A 24,542-nucleotide genomic window follows, 5' to 3' on the forward strand; every position below is an offset into this window, starting at 1 on the left:
CATCTGATTGAAATATCTCTTTCTTCAAATTGTGATTAGAACCTTATTGGAGAAAAAGGCAGTGGTTAAGATAAATGAAAAAAGTTAACCCTTTCAAGATGAAGGAAAAAAAAAAATTGGGTTCATTAGGTTAAAAAATACAATAATTTTGTATCAAGATATTATTTAATATTTGTAATTCACGGAAATGTTACAATCGGAAGATTATTTCTAAGGATATCTAATATATGTTTGGTTAAGCTTTCATATTTCTGAAAATACTTTTAAAATAAATTAAAATAAAAATGATAGTTATAACCGAAGTTAGAAAATAAATTAAAATGATAAGATTTACCTACTTTCGTGACATGAGAATAGTGACTGTACATATAAGAAGATATCTATGGAAAGTTGAAGATACATTTCCACAAAAGTATAAGATACTTATGAATACTTTTTTACAACCTAAATATATAGGCCAAAAAATAATAACAACTTTAAAATATGGAGAGATAATGTTGTTATTTAAAAAATATGTATATTCCAATAATTATTTACTAAGCTATTAGTTAATATATTTTTTATTGGTCTAAAAAAATCTATAAATACTTGATTTCACTTCACTTCTTATTCAACACTATTTACTCTTATCATATTAGTCTTTACAAGTAGATTTTTTCTTTCTATCAACAAGCTCGACTAACACTACTCTGAACCAAAGATCCAAACATTTAAAATCTCTCATTCCATTTTGGAGACTACTCAACCAATTTTGGTAAAAACAGTATAAAAATGAAAAAAAAAAAAAAACCATTAAAAATGGAAAGAGATTTCATGAAATAAACTCCTGTGATGGGGAGAGGAATACAAAATACATTCCAGATATTAGAAGGTATGCCTCTATATCCAACAATCTTCATCCTGGGCTTTAAGAATACCCTTTATGAATTGGACCTTGGTTGGAGCACAAGAGTCGGGAAACTCTTTTGCTTTCTGATTGTTTCTTTTGTATATATGTTCATCAATATAATTAGTTAAAATTTATTAAAAAAGGTTAAACTATAAAAAGTTTATTCAATAAAAAACTAGATGAAAATTTGTAACTTGTTAATAATAAAGAAAGAGAAAAAAAATAGTTAATCTATAAGTCATTTTTGGATTATACAATCTGAAACTCTTCTTTTGAAAAAAAAAAAAAAAACTTCATACTTATACAATCTAAAAGTCATTTTTTATTTTCACATTACACAATCTATAAGTTAAAAAAATTTAGATTGCACTATCCGAAAAGGGATAATGGAAAAAAAAAATAAAATTATGGAGTGTAGGAAGAAAGCTATGAAGGTGCAGGAAGAAACTCCCGATGGCCTAACCTTTAACCCACTGACATTTTTTTCTTCTTAAGTTGGAAAAACACTTTCATTATTACAATCACTTCTGGACCTTAACATTGGAAATTGGGAAAGTTGATCAATAAAACTTAAAAGCCATAATAAAATACTGAAATAAGACAAAATAATTAAACAAGAAAGAAACTTCTTTCTTGAGTTTGGTCAGTTCAAGCTGAGTCTCATTCTATTGTTCGGACTCCAAACATGCACATTAAAAAGAATACTCCGAACGTTCAAGCTGAGTACGACTTCCATTCTTTCTGTTGTTCCAAACTAAGTTACTCACAAGCAAGATTGTTTTGATACAAGATTAAAACAAATCAAAATTAAACATAGAAACGTCTAAAAGGACTGCTTGCAAATGCAAAACCTGACATGGTATCTGTTCTATCGGCTGCCTCCTCCAATTCATATTACTAGAAGCGCAAAAATCAGATAAACGTCTTTTTTTTATGTAAGGTCAACTCTTAGAAAACACTATGAGAAAAGAACTAACACTTTAGGGCTAACACTCCGAAAATTCTTAATATAATGATTGTGCACAGAACATCTCTTTTTCTATAGTTCTATAAGAAACAAAATTAAGCAAGAGGAATATTAAAAAGAATAAACTGCAGGATTTTTATTGAATAAAATTTACCGTACATGTTTACAGCATTTGCAAGGAAATCACCATGAAAAGGGGCTAGCTCCTAACAAAAATATTTCATTTTCCACATCTTTTATCCACTGACAAACATGGTTGCACGTCTTGATTGCCAAGGCCTGCATAAATAATCATACAGAGAACATAAAAATGAAAATCAAGACATCCAGAGCGGTTCAAACATAAATACAATTTGTAACTTTGATAATTGTTGGCTACTTGTTCCTCTTTCTGCTGAAGATAAAGTACAGAAAATGCTTTTTCCAAGTCATAGGTTCAGTTTTCACAATATATTTCTTCACCCTCAACCTGCTCTTTTTACTCTTTCCCCGAACAAATAAACCAAATATCTTCAAGAAAAAATATACAAAATCCCAACTATTAAAGCAAAAACCACGTAGACATGACAGTAGGTGGTAAAAATTTATCTACTGTCATAAGAACACTAATTAAGAAATAAAAAGTATTTTGTTTATTAAAACATTTTCACTATGATTTTCAATGCATCCCCGAAATCAAATTTCAATAAAAAACTTCATTTATTGATTTCTTAACCGGTGTCCTCATTGAATTGGTTAACAAGACCCATATAACTTAAAACATACTAAAGACGTAGTGCTAGATTCCAAACATTAAATATATTTTGTATCAAGTATTCATTGGAAGTCAATTACGAATCTATACCTAGGCACTTGTAGATAACATAGGAGATGGGACATTCACAATGATTAAAAGCTAATCAGATATCACATTCAAGCAAAAAATATACCTTGTCTGCAAGGGGATCAAAGGCAGCGTAGAGCTCAAAATCCGGTGTCACCCAACAGAGAAGAACTGCCACAAAAACAAGAGTGAGTTTCATTTTGTCTTTAATTAGCATGAGTCATAAAGAAGAATACTAACAATCTTAAACATACTTCCAACACAGATTCATTAAATAATTTACACAAATCTAAAGTACCACCTCATAGTAAACATTTCCATATAGGATAAAATTCTTTCTAAAAGTACCAAGACCATCAAAGCTTATAGTTGAGAAAAGCCACAAAACATGAATTTGTACCGTCCAACCCCTCACTCAATTTCTTCATGTTTTCATGCACGACCAATCACAAATTTCATATAAAAGAAGTTACATCAACTCATGACTGCATGGTAAAAATATTAAACATTTCAGACAAAAAACCAAACACACTATGGGGTGTGATTTGTTACCGTAGTTTTCATCTCTTCTAAATTGAGTTTTGTGCGGTCCAATTCCTTTATCATGCATGGATGCAAAAAGTTTCTCGTAAGCTCTATACAATCTGCAACAATGAAGAAAAGTTATGCTTCTAACAAGAATAGATATTCATAAAGAAAATGAAAAAAAAAGGCAAAACATTCATAGAAATGAAAGGCAAGTGAATAGCTATAACAGTTCATACTTTTTTTGCAGCTGAGGCGTATTAATTGATGATGGGAATTCCGAGGAGACATACTGGTTAAGATATATACTGCGGTATATGAAATGCCACAACCCAGCAGGACCCCCAATGCCAGAATTAGCTTCCCTAAATCTGTCAGGAGAATCTGATGGAAGCATGTGCTGGCCCAAATGAGATGATCCAGAATGAGATATAGGTGGCAAGTCTTCAACATGCATTCCCCCGTTTAGCAAGGATCTCTGAACTTCACTAAGGACACATGACTTCAAAAGAACATTTTCAACACGAATCCTACAGAGATGGAAGGTAAATTTCTGAACCATGCAAAAGATAACAACTATATAGAAGCATCATTGATTTTGAAGTCTAAACCATTATTTACCTGCAATCCTTAAGATGATAAAATGCATCAGAATTAGTGGTTAGTAACACCAAGTATGTGTCATCCTGTCACATAAATATAAAGCTCGGTCACAAATGTTCCATTCTCCAAAATATAAGAGTCTGTGGTTTGAGAAAATGTTTTTAATTTTCACTTTTAATAACAAAGTACCCCTTGTTTCTTGTTTCCAGAAGTTTGTTTAGGAAATAGAGAAAGCAATTATCTTTTATGTTTCTTAAACAAATCCTTGAAAACAGATAATAAAATAAAAACATGGCACTACTTTTTGTAATTAAAAGTGAAAACAAAAAACATATTTTCTCAAATCAAACAGCCATTAAATGTTCCAATAATGTATTACAAGCGGACTCACATCGAAGTAATGGATATATGCATACAAAAATGCTGAAGGGTTATATCTTGGCAAGCAAATTGGAGAAAATGATTCTGATGTCCTGCAAAATTTAATCCCCAGAAATAGAATTAGAAGGAATGGATGTTTAGACAACGCTATAAATAAGATAACTTAGAATGAAGCTCAAAATATAATACCGTGACATTTTCACTTCATCTAAAATGCCAGTTCATTGTATAACACAACAATATTCTAAATTGCTTAGTTTAAAAAACTACAGGACGAGCTCTACATGTAAACTTAAGTAAATTTCTCGAAGGTCCAAGAACTCCAAACTAAAGCATATCAAACTTAATTGGTTAATTGAATCAGTATGTGGTTAATAAATACCACATTTGCTATTCTTCGAACATCCTTATTTATCACCATTAGAGTGGTTTTCAAAAAACATAATTCACCTATAGTTATCTCTAAAGGGAATCATCAGAATGTTTACAACTTCTACCACCGAAATGAACAATTAGTTAAAGCCCTAACTAATAAGAGTAAATTTTACAATCAAACCATCTCTGAGAATCAACGCATTTGATAAATAAATCTGTTTCCAGGACAATTCCACTTGCCTGAAGGATTCAGATGACATGACAAAGTTGGCCAAAAGCAGTATATCATCTGGATGAAGGGAATCTTTCTGAGCACCAACGAGACTGATTACCTGCATTCAGCCTTAAAATTATTATTTTTAAGTCAGTGTTAAATAGACAAAATCAAGCATACAGTCAAACCTTGTGCCTGCACATCAGTATTGCAAACAAAACACCTGAATCAGCAACATCTTGCAAAATAGCTCCTGCAGCTTGCCTTGTTGCATATGCAAGAGGGAGACAAGTATAGGCATGAAGAAATGTAGCTGGGTTCCTAAAAGACCAGACAAATAAAAAAATTTACTATAAAAATACAGAATAAAAAAATTGGAAAACTGAGCATGCTAAGAACAGAAAAACAAACCAGCTGAAGGAGTGTATTAGAGAAGAGAAGACAATTTCTGTTCCACCAAGCAAGGGTGTCATATCAAACTTTGGGTTCTTCTCAAAACATCTATTTATTGATTTTGTTAGTATAACAAGCATCTGCGCATATATGAAAAACAGGGAAGTATCATCTAACCATCAAAACACAAGGTATTCACTTGAATGTCCAAAAAATGTAATAGAAATTTGAGAAGCATAGAAACATGCATAATGAGCAAACAAATGAATCCAGAAACTTTTACATTCCAACTCGATTATACCTGTCCATAAATTAGCTCTAACTGCCCCCTTAATGAAGCGTAAGGTTCTTCTGTGGAGCTGATGCAGACTAAGTAAATTGGTCCTTTCACTAGAAAAATCACCTACACCATGATTTCAAAGTAGAGATTTACATCACGGAATAATTGCAAAATTCTTGCAAGAGACATAACAGAAAAACAAGATTCTTATATAAACTATTTATATACAAGATGGGCAGCTCACTCACAAAAGGAGTCACCCTCATCCCACATTCTTTGAGGGGTGAAGGAGCTGGTTTTGAAGTGATGAATGCCAAATGAAAGGATCTGACATGGCAAAGCAGTAACGTTCTTTCAAATTTTGTATTTTAGGGTAGAATCCGTTAAGTACCGGAAGAATTGGTGAATTCGCCCTCAATAGGTAACAATTAAGGTGGATAACTAAACACTTAAATACTCTACTAATCATCCATATTACTAGATATGGAAGTTAGGCATCCCATACAAACCAAGTTCTTATCATAGCATTGCTTCTCAGAACTGACATCTTTGCGGCTTTACTATTCGGCACTTCACTCAAATCCGCATTGATACCGACAACTAGCTTTGATACTAATTGATAAGTTTGTTGGATTGAGGGCGACAACCAAACACTTAAAATATGATTTTACTTAACATATTCTTTGTTAAGGGTCAAGGAGCTGAGCTGGTTTTCAATTGGTAAATTCTCAGCTAAAACATACCATTCAAGCAAAAAAATATGAAGAGATAAAAAAATACAATCGCACCTGATGCCTTCCAGCCCTCACCAATTTGACAGAGTCGCCCCTAAAAACAGAAATCGAAGGGTTCATTGGAAATTATATTCAAATATCCAGTCTTCCAAACACATTAAAGGAATACAAGTAGTTAACTGAAACCAGAAACAGTCACAATACCCGATCTCAACAAAGGAAAACACATTAAAGGAATACTTCTAATTAACTGAAAACAGAAACAGTCACAATACCCGTTCTCAACAAAGGAAATAATTGCTTGCAAAGTTGCTGAAAACCCTGCAAGTCTGTGTTCATCTCCATACCTAGAAGTAAAGTAGTAATCAGTGTAAAAACAAGAACAGTACAAGAGTAAAAGTAGAAAATCAATTTGGTTTCTAGCAACCATCAAAACAGCGAATTCATTCCATGGTTTCGAGAACATCATTAATTTGATCTGCGAATAGTTTGGTTTCAGAAACTACCAAAACTGGTCTGCAAAATCCCAAATTTCATAACCAGCAGTTATTTTGGTCCCTAACGTTAAAGATCAAATTAACTTATGCACACCAACGAGAGAAACTATTAGTGGTTCCAGACTATTATGGTCTCTACTAATACATGTCACGCAGAAATTAACAAATTAACAAATTATTAGTGGACACGTAATAGTATGATACTACCTCATAGTTTCACCGCCAATGGAAGACTAAATTAACAAATAGTTGTCAAAATCAAATCCTAAATCAATAGACACTTAATAAAGTGAACGAAGCACTCGATCGGTTTTCACAATGTCAAACGGCTAAATTGATAGAAAGGGTCCACTTGGAGAAACTTTTCCATATGCACCTATGGGAGAAAAAAATAAGAAGGAAAACTTGAAATCAGTTTCTCTGTTCTAACCTATACATGAACGGATTTGTAGGAGTTGTTTCTAAAGAAGTTCTCTAAAATACAGTGTTTAACTTAACTTTAGCTTATGGAGAAACTTTACTCTGTTTATGAGAATGTTCTCTCCAGGCAGACCCAAAATCATAAACTAAACCCACTTTCTGTCACTTAAATTCCAAGGATCAACCTGACCAGCGCACAAAATGAATGTTGTACCTTGCCTTGAAATTACCAATGCAAATTGAGGCCCGGAAAAAGTAAAACAAACACTAACCTGGAATATATAGGTTTGCCGGAATGACTGAGAACGAAGAAATGTTTCTTCCTCTTCCTCCACGATATGGAACCATCATCCTGCACTATAATCAATAAGCAGACAGAACACGGCACTTATAGGCATCGATCATCGCAGAGTTAGTGCGCCCACCAAAACCAACGCACATACCTCATCGAAGTGGCGTTTGCCGGGAATCCACGACGCGTGGGAATCGGAAATCGAGATTCTGTCCATATCAATTGTGGTGTCCTCTTCTATTTCTTCGTGCTCAATTTCGAATTGCGAACCAGTGGTTGCGCTGGTGCTGCCTCCTTCGCCGACGTACCCGCTGCTACCGGGGCTGGATGGAGCGTCCTCCGAAGCGGGCTCGACGGAAGCCCTAATCTCACCCTCGGACTCTGTTTCGTCGTCGTTCATAGTGATGATTTTAGAGAGAGTGTGTGTGCGCGTGTGTGTGTGTGTGAGTGAGTGTTGGTGAAGATATAGAGAGAGAGAGAGAGAGAGGGTTGGGGTTTTGAAGCAAATTGTTGTTGCGCTGCCAGTCGCTGCTTGTCTCGGCTGCGTCTGACAGGTAGCTGGGTGCAGTCAGCGGACTTTCGCGTTCAGACCCCGCCACGACTCACCAGCTCAGATTGGCGGGCCGGGCTGGGCTAACACACTTTCTCACCCAGGCCCATCCTTTTGGGCACCATATGCGGCCACTTCTTCCTCCACCCCAATGATGTTTTCAGCATCCCAGATTTTTTTAAATTCCCAAATTACCCCGTTCAGTGATCTGTAACCCTGAAATAAAAAGTACTAAATTTCGAAATTCAGTTAAAGAAATTATCTTTTAACAATTTTTTTCTCCATTTTATCATTTTAAGATCGTACAAAAGTTATTTTTAGGTACAAAAATAATACAAAATTGTACAAAAAAAAAAATAATTAGTACAAAAGTTAAATTGAATAAAATAACGAATATTAGAACTAAATTAAACAAAAAAAATAATACAATTATAAATTAACACGTGACATTAGTATTGATATATGGTACAATTATGACTTAACACGTGGACAATTTTTCTGAAATTAAAAATTAAAAAAATCAGAAATTGATATTGTTTAAAAACGTTAATTATTTAAACACATTTAGTCAAATCGACCAAATTAACTTTAGTTTTCAGAACAAAATTTAAAAGTTAAAAGATGACTTTCAAATTATACGATTCAGAAAAAAAAAATTATAACCAGGCAGGAAGAATATTATGAAATTAAAGGAAGAAAATCCGAACAATTTTGCTTTAATTAGATTAAATTTGGTTTGTTAGATTAAGTAAAAATCAATTTAATAAATCGATTTTGCTAAACATGTACGTGTTGTTTGAGTCTTTGCTGAACCATGCTCGTAGAAGACACATTTTTCATAATTTTCATCTGAATGTACTCGTGAGGGGTTTGAGACGACCAGTTCAACAAATGTTTTTAAATGTTAAATTATTATATTATATTATATTATATTATATTATATTATATTATATTATATTATATTATATTATATTATATTATATATATATATATATAATATTATATGTTCATTTAAAAGAAATTAAAAATTAATTATATTATACCTTATACTTTTATATTGGATTTCTTTTATTTTTTTAATCAAACGATCAATTTTACTGATAATTTTAAAAAAAGTTGGAAATATTTTCACTTAAATAAGGGTTATTATTATTGTGATTAGAATGTCAACGTGAGTATTACATTGATGATTCATAATCTAAAGTTCTATAATGCTTTTTGTTTTTTTATATAGTATGGAGTGATATTTACTTTGTTATAACATAAAAGCATAATTTTAAAAAAGAAAAAAATAAAATACAACACTACAAGAGAAACAAAAATGTAACAAGAGTTATTTTTGGCATTTTTAGTAGTTTTAACACCTACTAAAGGTGTTATCCGTGATTTGCTTTTCTTTGGAAAACAATCAGTATCGTTAATTGATAACTACCGATTTTGATTAACCCCTAGTAATGGCAGTATTTTGTTGTGGTTTTGAAACCATGGGAATTTACGTGGGTTTCATAACTCTATTACTTACTAACGATCTTGGAACACCTGTTATTTATCGTCGGTTTTATAACTTTTGTTATTTATTAACGGATCTCAAATCCCTAGTACTTTTGCGGGAGTTTTGCAAACATCTGCTAGTTGCCAACAACAATTTTAAATCCCGATATTGTATGATAGTACTAAACTTTTTTATCTCTGCTGTGCAATTTATTATTTATTGAATTTTTTACTTGGTGTTTCAAATCCTCTTAATCTAATTTGTTGGACTTTTTAATGCACATAATTCGTATAACATATGAAATAAAAAACAAAACAAAAAAAATCAATATTTGTTTATAACTAGATATAACATTCATTAAAATAAGGAATATTGTCTATAAGTTCAAGGTAAATGATAAGTTTGAAACGTTCAAACTAGTGAAATATTACAAAATTTTTATTCATGTAGTTATAAAGTCAAACATAATAAAAGTATAATGACAATCTTGATCTACATCATTAGTTTCTTCATTTGAAATGCTCATTTGATTAAATACCTAACACAAAGAATAATCATAATTAGTAACATTTATTACAATGTAAAATATATGTTAATACACTAAAGTTTAAAATATTATCGGTGATCATGAAACATAGGAAAGTTTTACATGAAACTTTACCTCATAGCCTTTGTAAAAATATATTGCTCCAATAAGCTTCATGCGTATAATAAAATGTAAAATTGATGAAATTACCAGACATAATTAGACAAATGAATCTCCCCAGGATGTAATGCAAGTGACGCCATGCAATCAAACAATTGTTCATGAGGGCAGTGTTAGATTTGCCACAATTTGGCCAAAAAATAATGTTAACAGTCCTGAAATATAATTAACAGCTTGACATGTCAAATTATAGCAAATCTAAAAATATATTTCACCATAATTTTTTTTCATCAAATATAATTAGATGAATCAAAGTTTTTAGTTAATATAAAATACACCCACAATAAACATAATACGAACTATGAACACACAAACTTGAACTACGAACACATGAATTACGAACTATGAACTACGAGCCTACGACGCATAAACCAGTGTCATTGAATTTGCAATTGATGAAAGAGGAAAAGTGAGGAATTAACTTGAAAGTGAAAAAAAAATAATCAAAAGCCATTACTAGTTTGAAATTTAGATTGACCAATAAAAATTCAAAAAGTGAAATTGAAGCCAACGAATATGGGAGCTATGATCGAGCGATTGAGAAATTGAAAACAAAGGAAATATTTTTTACTAAGATTAAGAGAGGGCAAGGAAAACTTTTTAACTAAGATTGAGAGAGAAATGAAGCAAATAGTGTATGTCGTGTTAGGTCACGAGAGAAAAAAAAAGAAAGAACCTTATTAGTGAGAAAAGAGGGATTGTGAAAAAGTAAAAAGGAAATGATTTTTTTTTTTGTGGTTCATTTAAAAACCTCCAACACTTATGAGGGGTTTAAGAATATAAATCACTTGAGGTTATTCTGACCTATTCTAACAAACTCATGTTAAAATTCAGAATTTTTCTAGCGTATAGTTGGACATATCATGCTTTGTAAAGCATGATTTAAAAATGAGGAAAGTGTATACACAAGCACGAATTTGGGAATTAGAAGATACGTTTATACATAGTAAATTTATTATTTGTATATTGAAATTGTGTTATAAAAATTAGGCATGTGAAAAGCGGGTTGGCCCGCAAGCCTGCCAAGAAAAGAACGGATCGAGTTGGAAATTCTAACCCGCCAACCAAATGTGGTATGCCTCGCTAACTCACCAAATTAGCGAACTGTTTTATTTTTTTACTTTTTGTATGTTTAAAATTGAAAATAATTTAAAAAATAAATTTTGTATATTATATATGTAAAAAAATTATAAACAAAAAGTTTAAAAAGTTAAAAAAAAAAGTGGCACTTTCCGAGACAGGACTGGTTGTAATGTCCAACCCGTTTCCTAATGGTGGATTATCCTAATTCAATCCGTTTTTGACAAATTAAAGACGAGATAGATAAAACAGATCAGACCGACCCATTTTGCCATCTAATAAAGTAAATATAGATATTAGAATTGTGATTTATATTAATTTAATATATTTTTTTAAATCGTTCATCGGAAACATGTGTTTAGATTGACTTTTTAGTTATTTTTCAAAATTTGGGAAATGATTTACACAGAAGTCATGCACGTGATCACCATTTCATAGGAAATTAAAAAAAAAAATGATGAACTAATTAAGTTGGCACAATATTATTAGAAATTATTTAAGATCTGAATAGGTTTTGAATCTATGATCATTTTTTAGATTTTTTCAATTGAGTAATTATTAATTTTGTGTGATTTAGTGAGTTTTCAAAATATTAAAAAAATTTAATTAAAGTTTTTATTTATTTTTTCTCTTAACTATAATTTTATAATTTAAATTTAATTTAAAAACAAATTTCGTTACATACAATAAATCCCTTAAATAACTGACAATATTTAAGTAGATAAGATAATTGTGATATCACTAAAACTCCACTAGATTTTTTTAAAGTTATGACTTAAAACTTAATTAAACATTTAATTAATGCAATTTTTTTATCAATTATATTCTTATTGTTCTCAATTTTTTTTAATATATATATATATATATATATATATATATATATATATATATTAAATTGGAATTAGTATTGCTAAAAAATAACGACGTGTATTATTTTTTTTTCTTTATGAGTGTTTTCTATATAAATAACATTGCTAGTATACGATTTTTTTTTAGAATTTCTTATTGTTTTTTTAGTGACATTTTTTTAACTTAAAAAATTTAGCAATAAATTATTCACAAAATAAATAAGTTATTTATAATCAACTTATAAATTTATTTATATTCACTTTCATAAAAAATATTTATATAATTATTTCCTAATCAACAAATTTTGTAATCCATAACACTAATAAGATATCTTTCTTTCTAGTATAAATAATTATAATTTCAATCGGTTTCAAAATTAAAATAACTACTTTGAATTAAAAAATATTTAGAAAAAATAATATATTTTAATTTTATGAATACAAATTTTATTGTTCATTAATAATATTTATTTTAATAATTATCACAATAATATTGTTTTTTCACTTTTATTATCAAGAAAAAAAAAAGTAGACATAACGGACATGTGTTTGTACATTGATCTAAACAATCATTGCATTTAAGTGTAATTTGGGTTAAGACAACCTTTAATTTTAAAATGAATATTTTCTGGGTGGTTTCTCGATTATTCTGAAAAAAAATTAAAATGTATTTTTTGAAATTTCTGCAACATAATTTAAAATGGTATTTTCTAAATAGTATTAGTGTGGAGCTAAAGTTAGGAATGATGGGTGGTGAAAAAGTAAAAGTGTTGTCTCTGAGGCCCAATTTTTTCCCCTTAGTAACTTTCCGTACTTACCATGGCGTGGTTAAAGCCTGAAACCGATCGACCATGTTTATTTTGACTGGAGCATCAAGTCTATTTATGTTTAAAATTTTATTTTAAAAATATACTAAAAACAAACATGAAAGAAAAAAAAAATAGTAAAAACATAAATTTTCGTCGTCTTAAAGTCGATAAATACTTACATTTATAACTGACAGTTTGGTACATAGAATAAGATAAAATTATTTATTCCATTAAAATTCATCATAATAACCGAAACAATTGAATATATGATTAAAATTCACGATTTAAAAAAAAATACTGGTAAAATCTTATCGTTAAATTGAAAATTATAACATGAAAGAGTTCCAATTTTGGAATAAAAAAATGCAATTAGAAAGGCTTATTAATTAATGAAAGTGAAAAGAAACAAACAATAGCAAAAAGAAAATTAAGTTAATCGGGGCTATTATGAAATAGCATAAGCTTGACAAGAGCACATTTAAATGTCTAGTTCAATAATGATGGAATTACATATTTGCATTATCTTGTCTAATAGTGTTAAATCAAGTTGTATTTTTTTTGTCTCGATGGAGTTGGATTGATTAAATTCATTTGTTTTGTTGCATTCATATCACACCTACTTTTCTTCAATATTATTTGGTAAAGAGAATTGTGAAGGAGAGATTGTTCCACGTTTGGACATTTTAGTGAATTAAGATCATAAAAGGACCTCCATCTTTCGAAATTATTTTTGGGGCTACTTTTCGCATTTCTCTTTCTAATCACAATGGTAGGGTAGGTATCACCCTCGTCTTGTGTATTGATATTTATTAAGTGGATCCTATGAATTTATCACTTTGCGTTATTTTAATTGTTCTAATAATTATACTCCAATATAAATCATTCTTCCATGTACCAAAGTAAGTAATATTGATTCGTGTAAACCATGTTAATCAAATATATTTGAATAAATAGATTATTTTATCATTCCAAAATCTAAAATAAAATTGTTTTGGTACATTCAATAAGTTTTACATCACTTAAGAGTCCCTACACCTTATGAGAAAGAGGATAATAATAGAGGGAGGTAAGTTTACGGTTTTTTTTTTTTTTCAATCCATCAATTTTAAATATTGGCCTTCATCAATTTAGTTACTTTTTTTTCCTTGAATGTAAAGTTGAAAGGGGTAGCTATGAATGGATATTTGATGATTAGTGCCCACTAAGTTTGTGGTGTAGAATAATATAGCCATGGTCCAATGGTCCCAACCCTAAACGGCTAAACCAAGCCATTTCAAAACCCTAACCCCACCACCAATCACCCAAACAAGCTTACCCTACTTTCCTTTTCAGCTCCTATCATGGCTCCACCACCCCCAACTCCCACTCACACATTTAGATTTTTCATCAACACAACACCGTCCATCAAACGCACCCATTAACAATCACCCAGAAACAAAAACTCAACCCAAAACACCACCGTCATCAACATTGAATAATCGACAGAAGAACATTTATATATTTCTTAAGTGTAATTTTACAAAAGTAAAAACCTCAGGTTTCGAATTAATAATACGAGAAACCTCATAATCAATCACCTCATATACGTGAACTTAACCACCAAAATTAACGAAAAAAAAATGTCAATTACAGTGACAGAAGTAGAACAAGAAGAAGACGATCGATGAAGATTCTGTGTTCTGTTTTCTGTTTTCTGCTTTCTGTTTTCTCAGTCTTGGAAACCGGTTTTGGCCCAAATGGCGTTTCGGAGCGTACTCAGATCCCTTCCCTTCAGGGTTCTCCCTAAACCTTCATGCACGGAGAAGGAAGCAACCCTAGTTCTCGCCAGAAACTCGTGCGGTGGCACTCTCCCGCTCCGTTCAAATTCATCGTAACCCTCGTTGTGATCGTCGTCGTAATCGCTTTCCTCGTCGTTGTTGTTGTTGCGGTTGTTATTTCTTTTAGTGTACTCGTCGCCGAGGATCTTCGACCAGTCGGGGATGTTGACGGGCACCGACGCCGCGGCGGCGGTGGCGGAGGAAGAGGGTTTTTTCTTGGCGGAGCCGCGGCCGTGGAGCGATCTGCTGAACTCGAACGAGTTAGCCCGGCCCGAGTTGTAAATCTCGGACTCGTCGAATTCGAACGCGGATTCGGAATCCATGGTTAGCGATAGAGAGTCTCTGTTTGAAGCGACGGGGAGAAAACGGTGGCTTCGTGAAGTGAAGTAGTTCTTTCTGCTCGCCATTGTTTACATGCAGAGGTGGCGGTGATTTTATAACGTTGGTTTTTGTTTTCGTTACGTGAATGAATGAAACTGTGGAAGAAGGTTCTGTTGTTGTTTTTGTTGTTGCTTGTTGTTGTTTTTTTTTTTTCTCTTCTTCCAATGTTGTTGTTTATTATGGTTCATTTGATGTGCTTTTATAAAGGGTTTGTTGCTATCTACTTCCCCTTTTCTTTAAAGAAGAATAGGGTGTTGCAAACTAAATCTCATTTTTCATTATTATTTTTGGATAATAATAAGGAAAGAGAGAGAAATTAGAAACCGGTATATAAATCCTGTTATTCTTGTTGTCTCGTGTGAAGTTAGTAATAAAAAAGAGAAATGTCGCGTTACATTCTGGATAAGGTTCCATCTCCTTCGTCTTTTCTTTCTCGGGTTTCTTTCTCGGTCACTTGGGAGAAACTACCAAGCACCACCCACCCAACAAAATCATATATACTCGTTTTTCACTTCTTTTTTTTTTTTATGCTTCATTATGTTATCCCATCCATGCTTCAAGTTATGGTGCATTAATATAAGAAGCATATAGTTATAATATTTTAATTTTCTTAAAAAAATATTATCTATCTTTTAGTAATTTTTCTCTCATTTGTAGTTTTTCTTTTATGTATAAATATTTCCATTAAGCACACATGCCAATATTTTATATCTTAATATAGAATAACATATATTTGTTATTGAAAAAGCAATGCGTTGTTTTAATCAATACTAGACAGCGGAAACTCTAGGATTAATTAAAGGAAATTTTAAACAATAGGGTTGGTTTTGAGCACAAGATCTACCCTATTTACTTGATGAATAAAGGTTTCAATTATCGTTACATGAGTGTTTATATTTAATGTTTGTAATACATCGATCGGAATTATATGTACAAATTTTGTGTATGAGAAAAAAAATTAAAGAGAAATAAATACTTACAAGTACTAAATTTTAAATCATTAACTATGACTATTATTTTTTTTTTCTCTGTGATAATTGATTCCAATTATTGATTAAATATAATAACAATAATTGATCAAACTTTTATAAACAAGTATTTGTTTCTGATAACAAAAAGGGGAAGTATATATATATATATATATATATATATATATATATATGTTTTTGCCTTTTTTTTTAATATTCAAAATATATAGCATGTGATGGTTTGGAATGGTGGGTGATCGACTTAATGAATATATATCCTTGTTGGTTGTATTGTATGGAACTTAGGTACACCACTCAATCAACTTACATAGACTCGCTTGACAAATTAAAGTTAATTTACCACAAAAGGAATTGTACTAAATTTACAAAAAAAAAAAAAAAGATTTTCATAGCACTTAATTGAAGCATCAGTATCAATTCCGGTTCCATTGATAGGGGTTAATCCAAATAAATAAATAATAAATAAATAAATTTATATTTTTTTAATATGAAATTTAAATCATGGTTTTGATTTATAAATTTAAGTCTAAATAATATAAAATTTAATCCAAATAAGCATACACTGAATTAGTGAAAAACAAAATTAATTATTTACAATAAAGCAAATGAGCATTAATCAATTATATCTGGAAAGAATTGATTAATACATAAGAGTGAAAAAGAAAAAAAGAAAAGAGTTGGTTGATTGTGTGAGAAAGAGGACAAATGCGATTATGCTATCCTATTTAGACGCGTTAATGTAGATATGCGTAGGACACGTGGCGTGCAATGATTTGAAGAAAGATTAAGGAGCATGATGGCACATGATGTAGGACCTCCCTCTTATCATCTAATTCATTTTCCGCCTCTCGCCCTAAACTGTACTTGTTTGTGATTGTTTTTGGAATGGACTTCCACGAGGGAATTTGAAGGAAAAAATATGAGAAAAAAAAATCAAAGTGTGATGAAAATTTATAAAAATTAGTAACTGAAACGATAGGTATGATAAATTTTAAAAATAAATTAATTAATAAAGAAAGAAAATTATAATTTCGTTTTTGTATTTAAAAATAATTTATATATTAATGAAAATAATTTAAATGTATATATTGATGAAAATAATTTAAATGAATGTAAATGAATGGTGGAAAAGCACGTTCCATGCGCTAGACACAGTGGAAAAGTTATAAAAAAAAAAAACATCAAGTATGGTGGCCAAAAATAGTTTAATTATTTTAGTATAATCGACTTGATTATTTAATTATTTTCTATATTGATTACGTTCATAATTTTTTTAAAATAAATCTAAAAAAAATTGCACTCACATAATATATATATATATATATTTCATGATTAAAAAAGTGTAAATGCATTATTTTTTATGGTAAAAATGTTCTGTCCGTTGTTTTTTTTTAAATATTTTATATAACTTTTGTTATTTTTTAAATTTATTTCACATTTGCTTCTATTATTTATTTGAATTTATTATCTATATGTTAAAATTATGAAGTTATTTTTAAGCATGACTAACTTTAGACTTATTTGGTTGAAAAATACTTGTATTATTGTATAATTTTTTTTAATCAAATTGTTTATTGATCTATTTGAGAGACAAAGAAAATGTTCTTTTTTGTAACGTTGTTTAAATCAGTAACGAAGTACTGTACAAGTGGTACTGTTTGTATTACGTTGTATTGTGGTGTATTACGTGTACAGTACATGTGGATTATTAATGTTAAAATTTCAATTTGGGGCAAAATGTGCAATAAGGTATTGTCACTGGAATTAGGGATTGTCGTGGGTGGGAGGCGATTTCTGCATCTTTGATTTGCATAGGAAGCAATTGGACGTAGCGATTTATTCGTTCGATTTCAATTTTCCAGATAATCATCATTGACGAGTTGCTCGTGGTTTTAGGGTTTTTGGGATTGTGATAAATTTTGCACATGTCAATCAATTGGGGTTAGGGTTTTCAAGATTATGTTTTTGGATTTGTTTGTAGTTCGAATATTGTGTTGTTGTCTCCAATGATTATAACCAGAGGTAAAGGAAGAAGATTAAGACCGTGACATACCTATATAATAGGATTGCAGGAAAAGGATTGCAGCAAGGCACCAACATGAATTGGAATGGAGGAAGAAGATTGCAGCAAGTCACCAACTGCCAAACAATTCATTTTCAAAATCCTACTTCACCTATTTATCCCCAACTATCTAATTACTACACTTGTATTGTACACGTAATACACCACAATACAACGTAATACAAACAATACCATTTGTACAGTGTTTCATTACTGATTTAAACGGCGTCACAGAAAAAGACTAAATTAAACATGAATTGCGAAAATGATGACCATTTTAAACATTTGATAAAAATAAGAACCATCCACAACAAACACTACGAAAATGAGGACAAAAAATGTATTTAAGCCTAAATATTACAACATAGTTATAATTAAGATGGGGTTTCATAAACCTTCGGTTTAGTAATTTTTGTAAGTGTACTGAAATTATCATCTCTTGTACCTTATAAAATGAGTTTTTTTTTTAATGTGCACGTTGAACAAATTAAGCCACTTATCAATTGAAAAATAGCCAGATTTAGAGAATACATTATTTGGGATTTTGTTTCAACAACAAAATATTATAATTTGTTGTTATAGAACAAAACTTGTACACTATTTTCATACTTTTGAACTGTCTATGAATTAATTGAAGAGTACAGAACTCGTTAAGTCAAGTATAACATTTTAATTCGGCGAGATTTAGTAAAGAATCAATTCATTGATTTAAGTTAGCAAGAGATCCTTCATGTGATATTGCTATACAGTTGTGGGAACGATAGAACGAAGTTTTATATGATTTGTAGGTTTTTTCTTTTTAATTTGATTATTCAGTTTATGAAGTTTTATTGTAATGTTTTATTTAAAATAATTATTTATTTGAATGGTTTGAAGAATGAAAAGTTATAGTAAATTTTAGGATTTTGATTTCTTTTTACTTTTTAAATTAAATAGTTAGTTGGTTGTCTGTTAATAAATTTATGAAACATATGAGTAATATTTGATTTTTTAGTGTTGAAATTTTTTAATATTCAAACTAGTATAATGGTTTCACTTATGGACATAATCTGACAAGTTCTATCTATTAATTGACTTAAACTGAATATGTGCTGATATTTTTAAAGAAAGTTGAGATGAATACGTGAGTATTTTTTAAGTTTTTTTCTAAGGAAATGAACTTCTATTTATGTTAAGTTTACGAGAGTTGTGTATGTTTTTGAACATATTTGGAGAAAAGGTTTTCAAAAACTTTGATTGTAAAATGATTATTCTTTAGTTTGTTATAATTTTGGATCAACGAGTGATTCATTGAAGTTTTAGAGAAAAATGACCCTAATGCTTATGTTTCTGTATGGATATGTAGGTCAAAGTTTCTTATGTTTACATGAAGAAAATTATTATGCTGATAAGTTAACTAATTTAGTTGTCATTAAAAAAAAATACATGTGATTTAATTTTTTACTTCCTTGTAATAAGTATTGTTTACCTAGGTAATTTTAAGATGAATTCGGTATATGGTTTTCCTGTGTTTTAAATTATTTTATTTTATTTTATTTAAAAATTTATGTGATGACAAATATTATTGGGTATATTTTGAGGTGTCCTGCATAAGATATCAAAGTTAATAATGCTGATCAAGAGGAAATGTCATGTATTTCCTATATTATTATTCTTTTCCGCTGACAAAGAAAAAAAAGGGAAGAGATTCAGGAAAAATTAAAATATGTGCATTTCAGGAAAAATAAATCAATACAACCACAACATTTAATTAATTTTCAAAATAAAATAAAATCATGTATCACCTAATAAAGTTAAAAGAATAAGTTCACTCGTTATTCAAATAAAATAGACCAAAACATTTTCTTCCATCTGACTTGAAATCTGATCAACAAGACACAATATTGGTTTATTATTCGTGTCGTGTCTTGTCAGATTATACATATCATATTGAAACCTAAAACTGTATAAACCCTAATCGTTGATTTCTTTTTTAGCATTTTTCTTTTAGGCGTAATTTTGTTTTGAGGTACATGTTCTGTGAATGAGAATCAAATTCACTTTGTTGGTATGGACTTGTATCATTAATAAGTCTCAATTGTTATTCGTACAATCAGAAACACTTTTTTTTTAAAATTATCTATAGGTTAAATTATTTTATATGTGAATTAAAAAATTGTAATTAAACATTTTATACACGAGAGTTTCTATCATGAAGAAAATTTAGTTTAAAAATAAGTTCATTTTTTTTTCACTATTAAAAATACCCATGTAAAAAAAAGTATACACATATATATTTTCATTAAATATCACTTTATGTATCCAAGCCTAATGTTATATCTTTTTATGAAATCTATATTTCATTAATTATCTTAGTTGTTAAGTGGAATGAATAAGAAATATTTTATGGGAAAAATATTAAATATATATTACGTTTTACTTAATATTTTTTATAAACTATCCATAGAAACAATAAAAAAAATCACCAGTAACTATTATTTATAATGATATTTTACTAGATTATTTAGTATTATTAATAAGATTGCTGGTCGAGTTAAACTTGAAAAAAAATATTTGATGATCCCATATTTATTACTCCATATGAAAAATAATGCAATTGGATATTTTTTTTATTATTAAACTTTATTCTCTTCAATCTTGAACTAAATATTATAAATACATGTTATCATTAAAGAAAATACACACAAATCTTTTTTAGTCGTATTCATTATTTCAAAAGTTTTCATTCACTTGAACATCAAAGAATATTTTTTAGGTGAACTTCAATTCAACACTCATACTCAAGAATAAAAAGTTAACTTTGGAAAATCCACTTACTAATAATGATGAGACTTAATTTTCCAAAAAATGAAACTTATTTGAGAAAAAAAAAAAGCATACTTAAACTATTTGAATCAAGATTGAAACCAAACAAGTAACATAACCATCTTTAAAAAAAAAAAAACTTTAACAACTTCATTTCATCAAAATTTACAAAATTAATAGATGTTTTACTGGTATAAAATTTTATTTATATGTAATATTTTATATAAATCTTTCATTTTTATTTAATTATATTATTTGATACTTTGTTTTGAATTTTATATAATTGTTCAACATTTGACATTGAAAAAACAAAAATATGTTATTTTGATATTTAATATTTGATAATATCATAATTTTTTATGGTTATTATTACAAGAAAATATTGTATTACCGATAAAAAAAATTTAATAAAAAAAATCGTTGGAAAAATAACATTTAATGATGGATAAAAATTCATAGCCAAAATGACATTTCTTGACGAAATTTACCAATGAAAAATAATATATCGACAAAAACAAAATTTACAAACGATTTTATTGACAAATTTTATAATTTTAATCATCGAGAAAAATATTCGTCAGTAATGGATATGTTGGATGAAGAAGAAGATGAAAAATAGGAAGAAGAAAGATAAAAAGAAAGAAAAAAGTTGAAGAAGAGGAGGAGGAAAAATATAAAATCACAATATTTATCAATAAATTTTACTGACGAAAAAATTTGTCGATAATTTAAAGGATAAAATTGAAATTAAAAAATATGGACACAAAGAAAAAAATTCTCTTTGCATATAATTATAAACTCTTTATATATAGTTACAAATAAAAGAAAAAGGTTTTATGATGTTGTCATTTAAAATATAGTTAAAATATTATCGATTATAAATTATTTTAATCAAACTTTTATATACACTAGCGTAAACACAAACATTTGTGTATTCATTTTTTAAATATACATGATATTATATTAGTAGGTGATAATAATATAATGTTATTAAATTAATACACAAAATAAATTTATATTTATTAAAAATAAAGTGAAATAAGCGAGAGAATATGAGAGAATAATTGTTGTAGAAAACATGTAAAACTAACTATTAATATTACAAAATTTAACAAATAATTATATTTGTAAAAGGTAACATTTGAATTATGAAAGATGAGAGGAAATCTTATTTATACGTAGTTATAGATATATGTTATAGATATACACATATACATATTCTCTTTGCCTTTTATTTTTATCGTTCATTCACTTTTACTATTAATTTTATTTTTCTTTATCATAGATTCATTTTAATTTTCCTCTTACCATTCCTCTCTCTCCCTCTATCTTCAAAAAATGAAATGGACGTTACAATTTTCCCTTTTTGCCAATAGAATTTAGTTTTCCCCCTTCACCCATCTCTCTCATAACACAAAAATATACACTAAAGCTGAATACAACACTTCATTCCATGCCACTTTTAGGTGTCCCCCTAATTGCGACTCACCCTCCATAACAATACAACTGTTTTTGTTTTTTATCAACACCAAAGAGAACTTATCATGGCTAATAATTACAATAAACAACAATAAACAACATATATCACTATGATGTGTTCCTTTTTGGTTCCTCATCACCATAACATACACTAATAATAATAATAATAAGTGGAATCATTTATATGGATAAGCATTTGACTAGTAAAACCAATTAAGGATACGAGGCCACAACATTGATCATATTATCACATTTAGCATCTTGCTTTTGCCATTTCTATCTTTAATGGGGTGGGGACTATAATGCATTTTTCCACACCATGATTGATAGGAGTTCTTATTTTATTTGGAACTGAAAAATGTACTTACGGGGGCACCAAAAGTTTGATTTTCTTTTATTAGGGTTGAGAAATAGAATCTAATTAAATCCTACAAAGTTAGTTTGAATTTTATAAAGTGAAGTTTGTACTCAATTATAATGTGCCATCTACATCAAATTTTGTTATAATAATAGACTTTAACTCATGATTATGATATCATATTGTAACGCCCCGGCGCGCCCGAGTTTGATCCGACTAGTGGGCCTAGTGAGAATGAGTCGGCCCAAATAAAGTATCGAATGGCCCACTCCCTGCACGTTAACATATTCAAACCGTAACAATAGGACCCCCTCAGCTCAGGAAGATACCACGACGTTAGGTAACCCCCCACGATACGGAGCCAACTCGGCTGGTTGGCGTACTTGTAGGTACACAAAGGGAATACGGTATAAGACGAGACGAGGGGGGGGAGGATATACTGTTTTTGAGGGGCTCTTGCTGGATTGTGCTCGGTAACATATCGGAACAAGTCCGGCAAGAACACATATCATATTAAGAAGTGGACCCAACCTTATAAAATTAGTTTGTAGTTTGTACTCATTTATATACTATAAATTTGTTTTATCACTAATTATTGTGAAATTTATACTAAGATTCATTACGATAAGTTCTAATTCTAACTCAATTATGAAATCATATTAAGAAACGAGCCTTAAGCCTACTCATGGTTGTAAAACTATGTTAAAAAGTGAAATCGGTTTGTAAAGTGAGATTTAGACCTACATGTATAATGTAAATTTATTTGATCTCTCATCAATACGAGAATTCCAAAAATATCTTCAATATCACACTTTAACGCATATACATCTTGAATGTAATATTAAACATTAATGGACGGTTTTTGAAAACAGACAATAATAATGCTAGTACAATAGACCTGCAAACAAGTATTATTATGATACGTTTCAAATAACTCTAATATTATTATAGACTTTAAACTTACCTCAAACTTATAAACTGATATACAAATGAACCATAAATCTACTTTATCTGGAGTTTCTGTGAGATTTTCATCCATTAGTGAAATCAACGAAATCAACAACTCTCAAAGGGCCAACAACATACTTCCATTGATTAGCGAATTTTCGAATAGAGAATAAGAACTTATACAGAAGAAAAAGGCGAAGCACCTAAGATCTTCAAAACCAAACTTTATTTAACTTCAAAATGGTGAAGATGACAAGTGGATTGTTCTTTAGATTCCTCTTTTTCAGTGATGGTTATGAGTTATAAAGTTGTTTCTAACATTAAAAAAATCCACCAGCCAAATATGAAAACAATGATTCATTTCTTCTTGGAATTGAATGATATAAATAGTAATGTGTGTCAAGTTAAAAAAAAAACTGTGGTTAAGTTAAGAAGACAACACTATTAATATATATGATTGAATTATTAGTAACGTATTTGTATTATAAAATGAACACAAATCATATGAAATTTCTAAGTTTAAGATTATTATGATTTTAAATTAGAATATATTGCTGGTAATACTTATCTTATGTCCAAGACATTTTGCTTACCTTAAAATGAAGTTATTTAAATTACTATATATAAATATTTTAACTACTTTAATTATTATGTTAACGATTTTTCATAAACAAAGGTATCCATAAATACTGGATACTTTTTAAGTAATTGATAAACGCAAAATGTCAAATAAACGTGCTTATATAATGTTTGTGTTCAAATTCTTTATAAAATTTACGGATAAAAACATTTTTAGCAACTGTAATTTTATTTTTTTGAAATTAT

General features: G+C 29.4%; 2 protein-coding genes across 2 annotated transcripts; both read right to left on the reverse strand.

Annotated features, from left to right (window-relative positions):
* Positions 1 to 1,967: 1,967 nt before the first annotated feature.
* Positions 1,968 to 7,972, reverse strand: LOC114170731 (vacuolar fusion protein MON1 homolog). The gene is made up of 14 exons (XM_028056278.1): positions 7,545 to 7,972; positions 7,374 to 7,453; positions 6,460 to 6,531; positions 6,239 to 6,278; positions 5,472 to 5,573; positions 5,189 to 5,310; positions 4,966 to 5,098; positions 4,804 to 4,895; positions 4,199 to 4,280; positions 3,826 to 3,890; positions 3,444 to 3,734; positions 3,232 to 3,323; positions 2,786 to 2,850; positions 1,968 to 2,135 (listed from the first exon to the last, which is right to left on the reverse strand). The coding sequence occupies exons 1-14, from the start codon at positions 7,791 to 7,793 to the stop codon at positions 2,040 to 2,042; spliced, it is 1,581 nt and encodes a 526-aa protein (XP_027912079.1). The 5' UTR covers positions 7,794 to 7,972; the 3' UTR covers positions 1,968 to 2,039.
* A 6,372-nt stretch (positions 7,973 to 14,344) lies between these two features.
* Positions 14,345 to 15,277, reverse strand: LOC114168863. Its single transcript, XM_028053830.1, has one exon. The coding sequence runs from the start codon at positions 15,100 to 15,102 to the stop codon at positions 14,587 to 14,589; it is 516 nt and encodes a 171-aa protein (XP_027909631.1). The 5' UTR covers positions 15,103 to 15,277; the 3' UTR covers positions 14,345 to 14,586.
* Between the last annotated feature and the right edge of the window lie 9,265 nt (positions 15,278 to 24,542).

This window comes from Vigna unguiculata, chromosome 11 (genome assembly GCF_004118075.2).
Source record: "Vigna unguiculata cultivar IT97K-499-35 chromosome 11, ASM411807v1, whole genome shotgun sequence".
Lineage (NCBI taxonomy): Eukaryota > Viridiplantae > Streptophyta > Magnoliopsida > Fabales > Fabaceae > Vigna > Vigna unguiculata.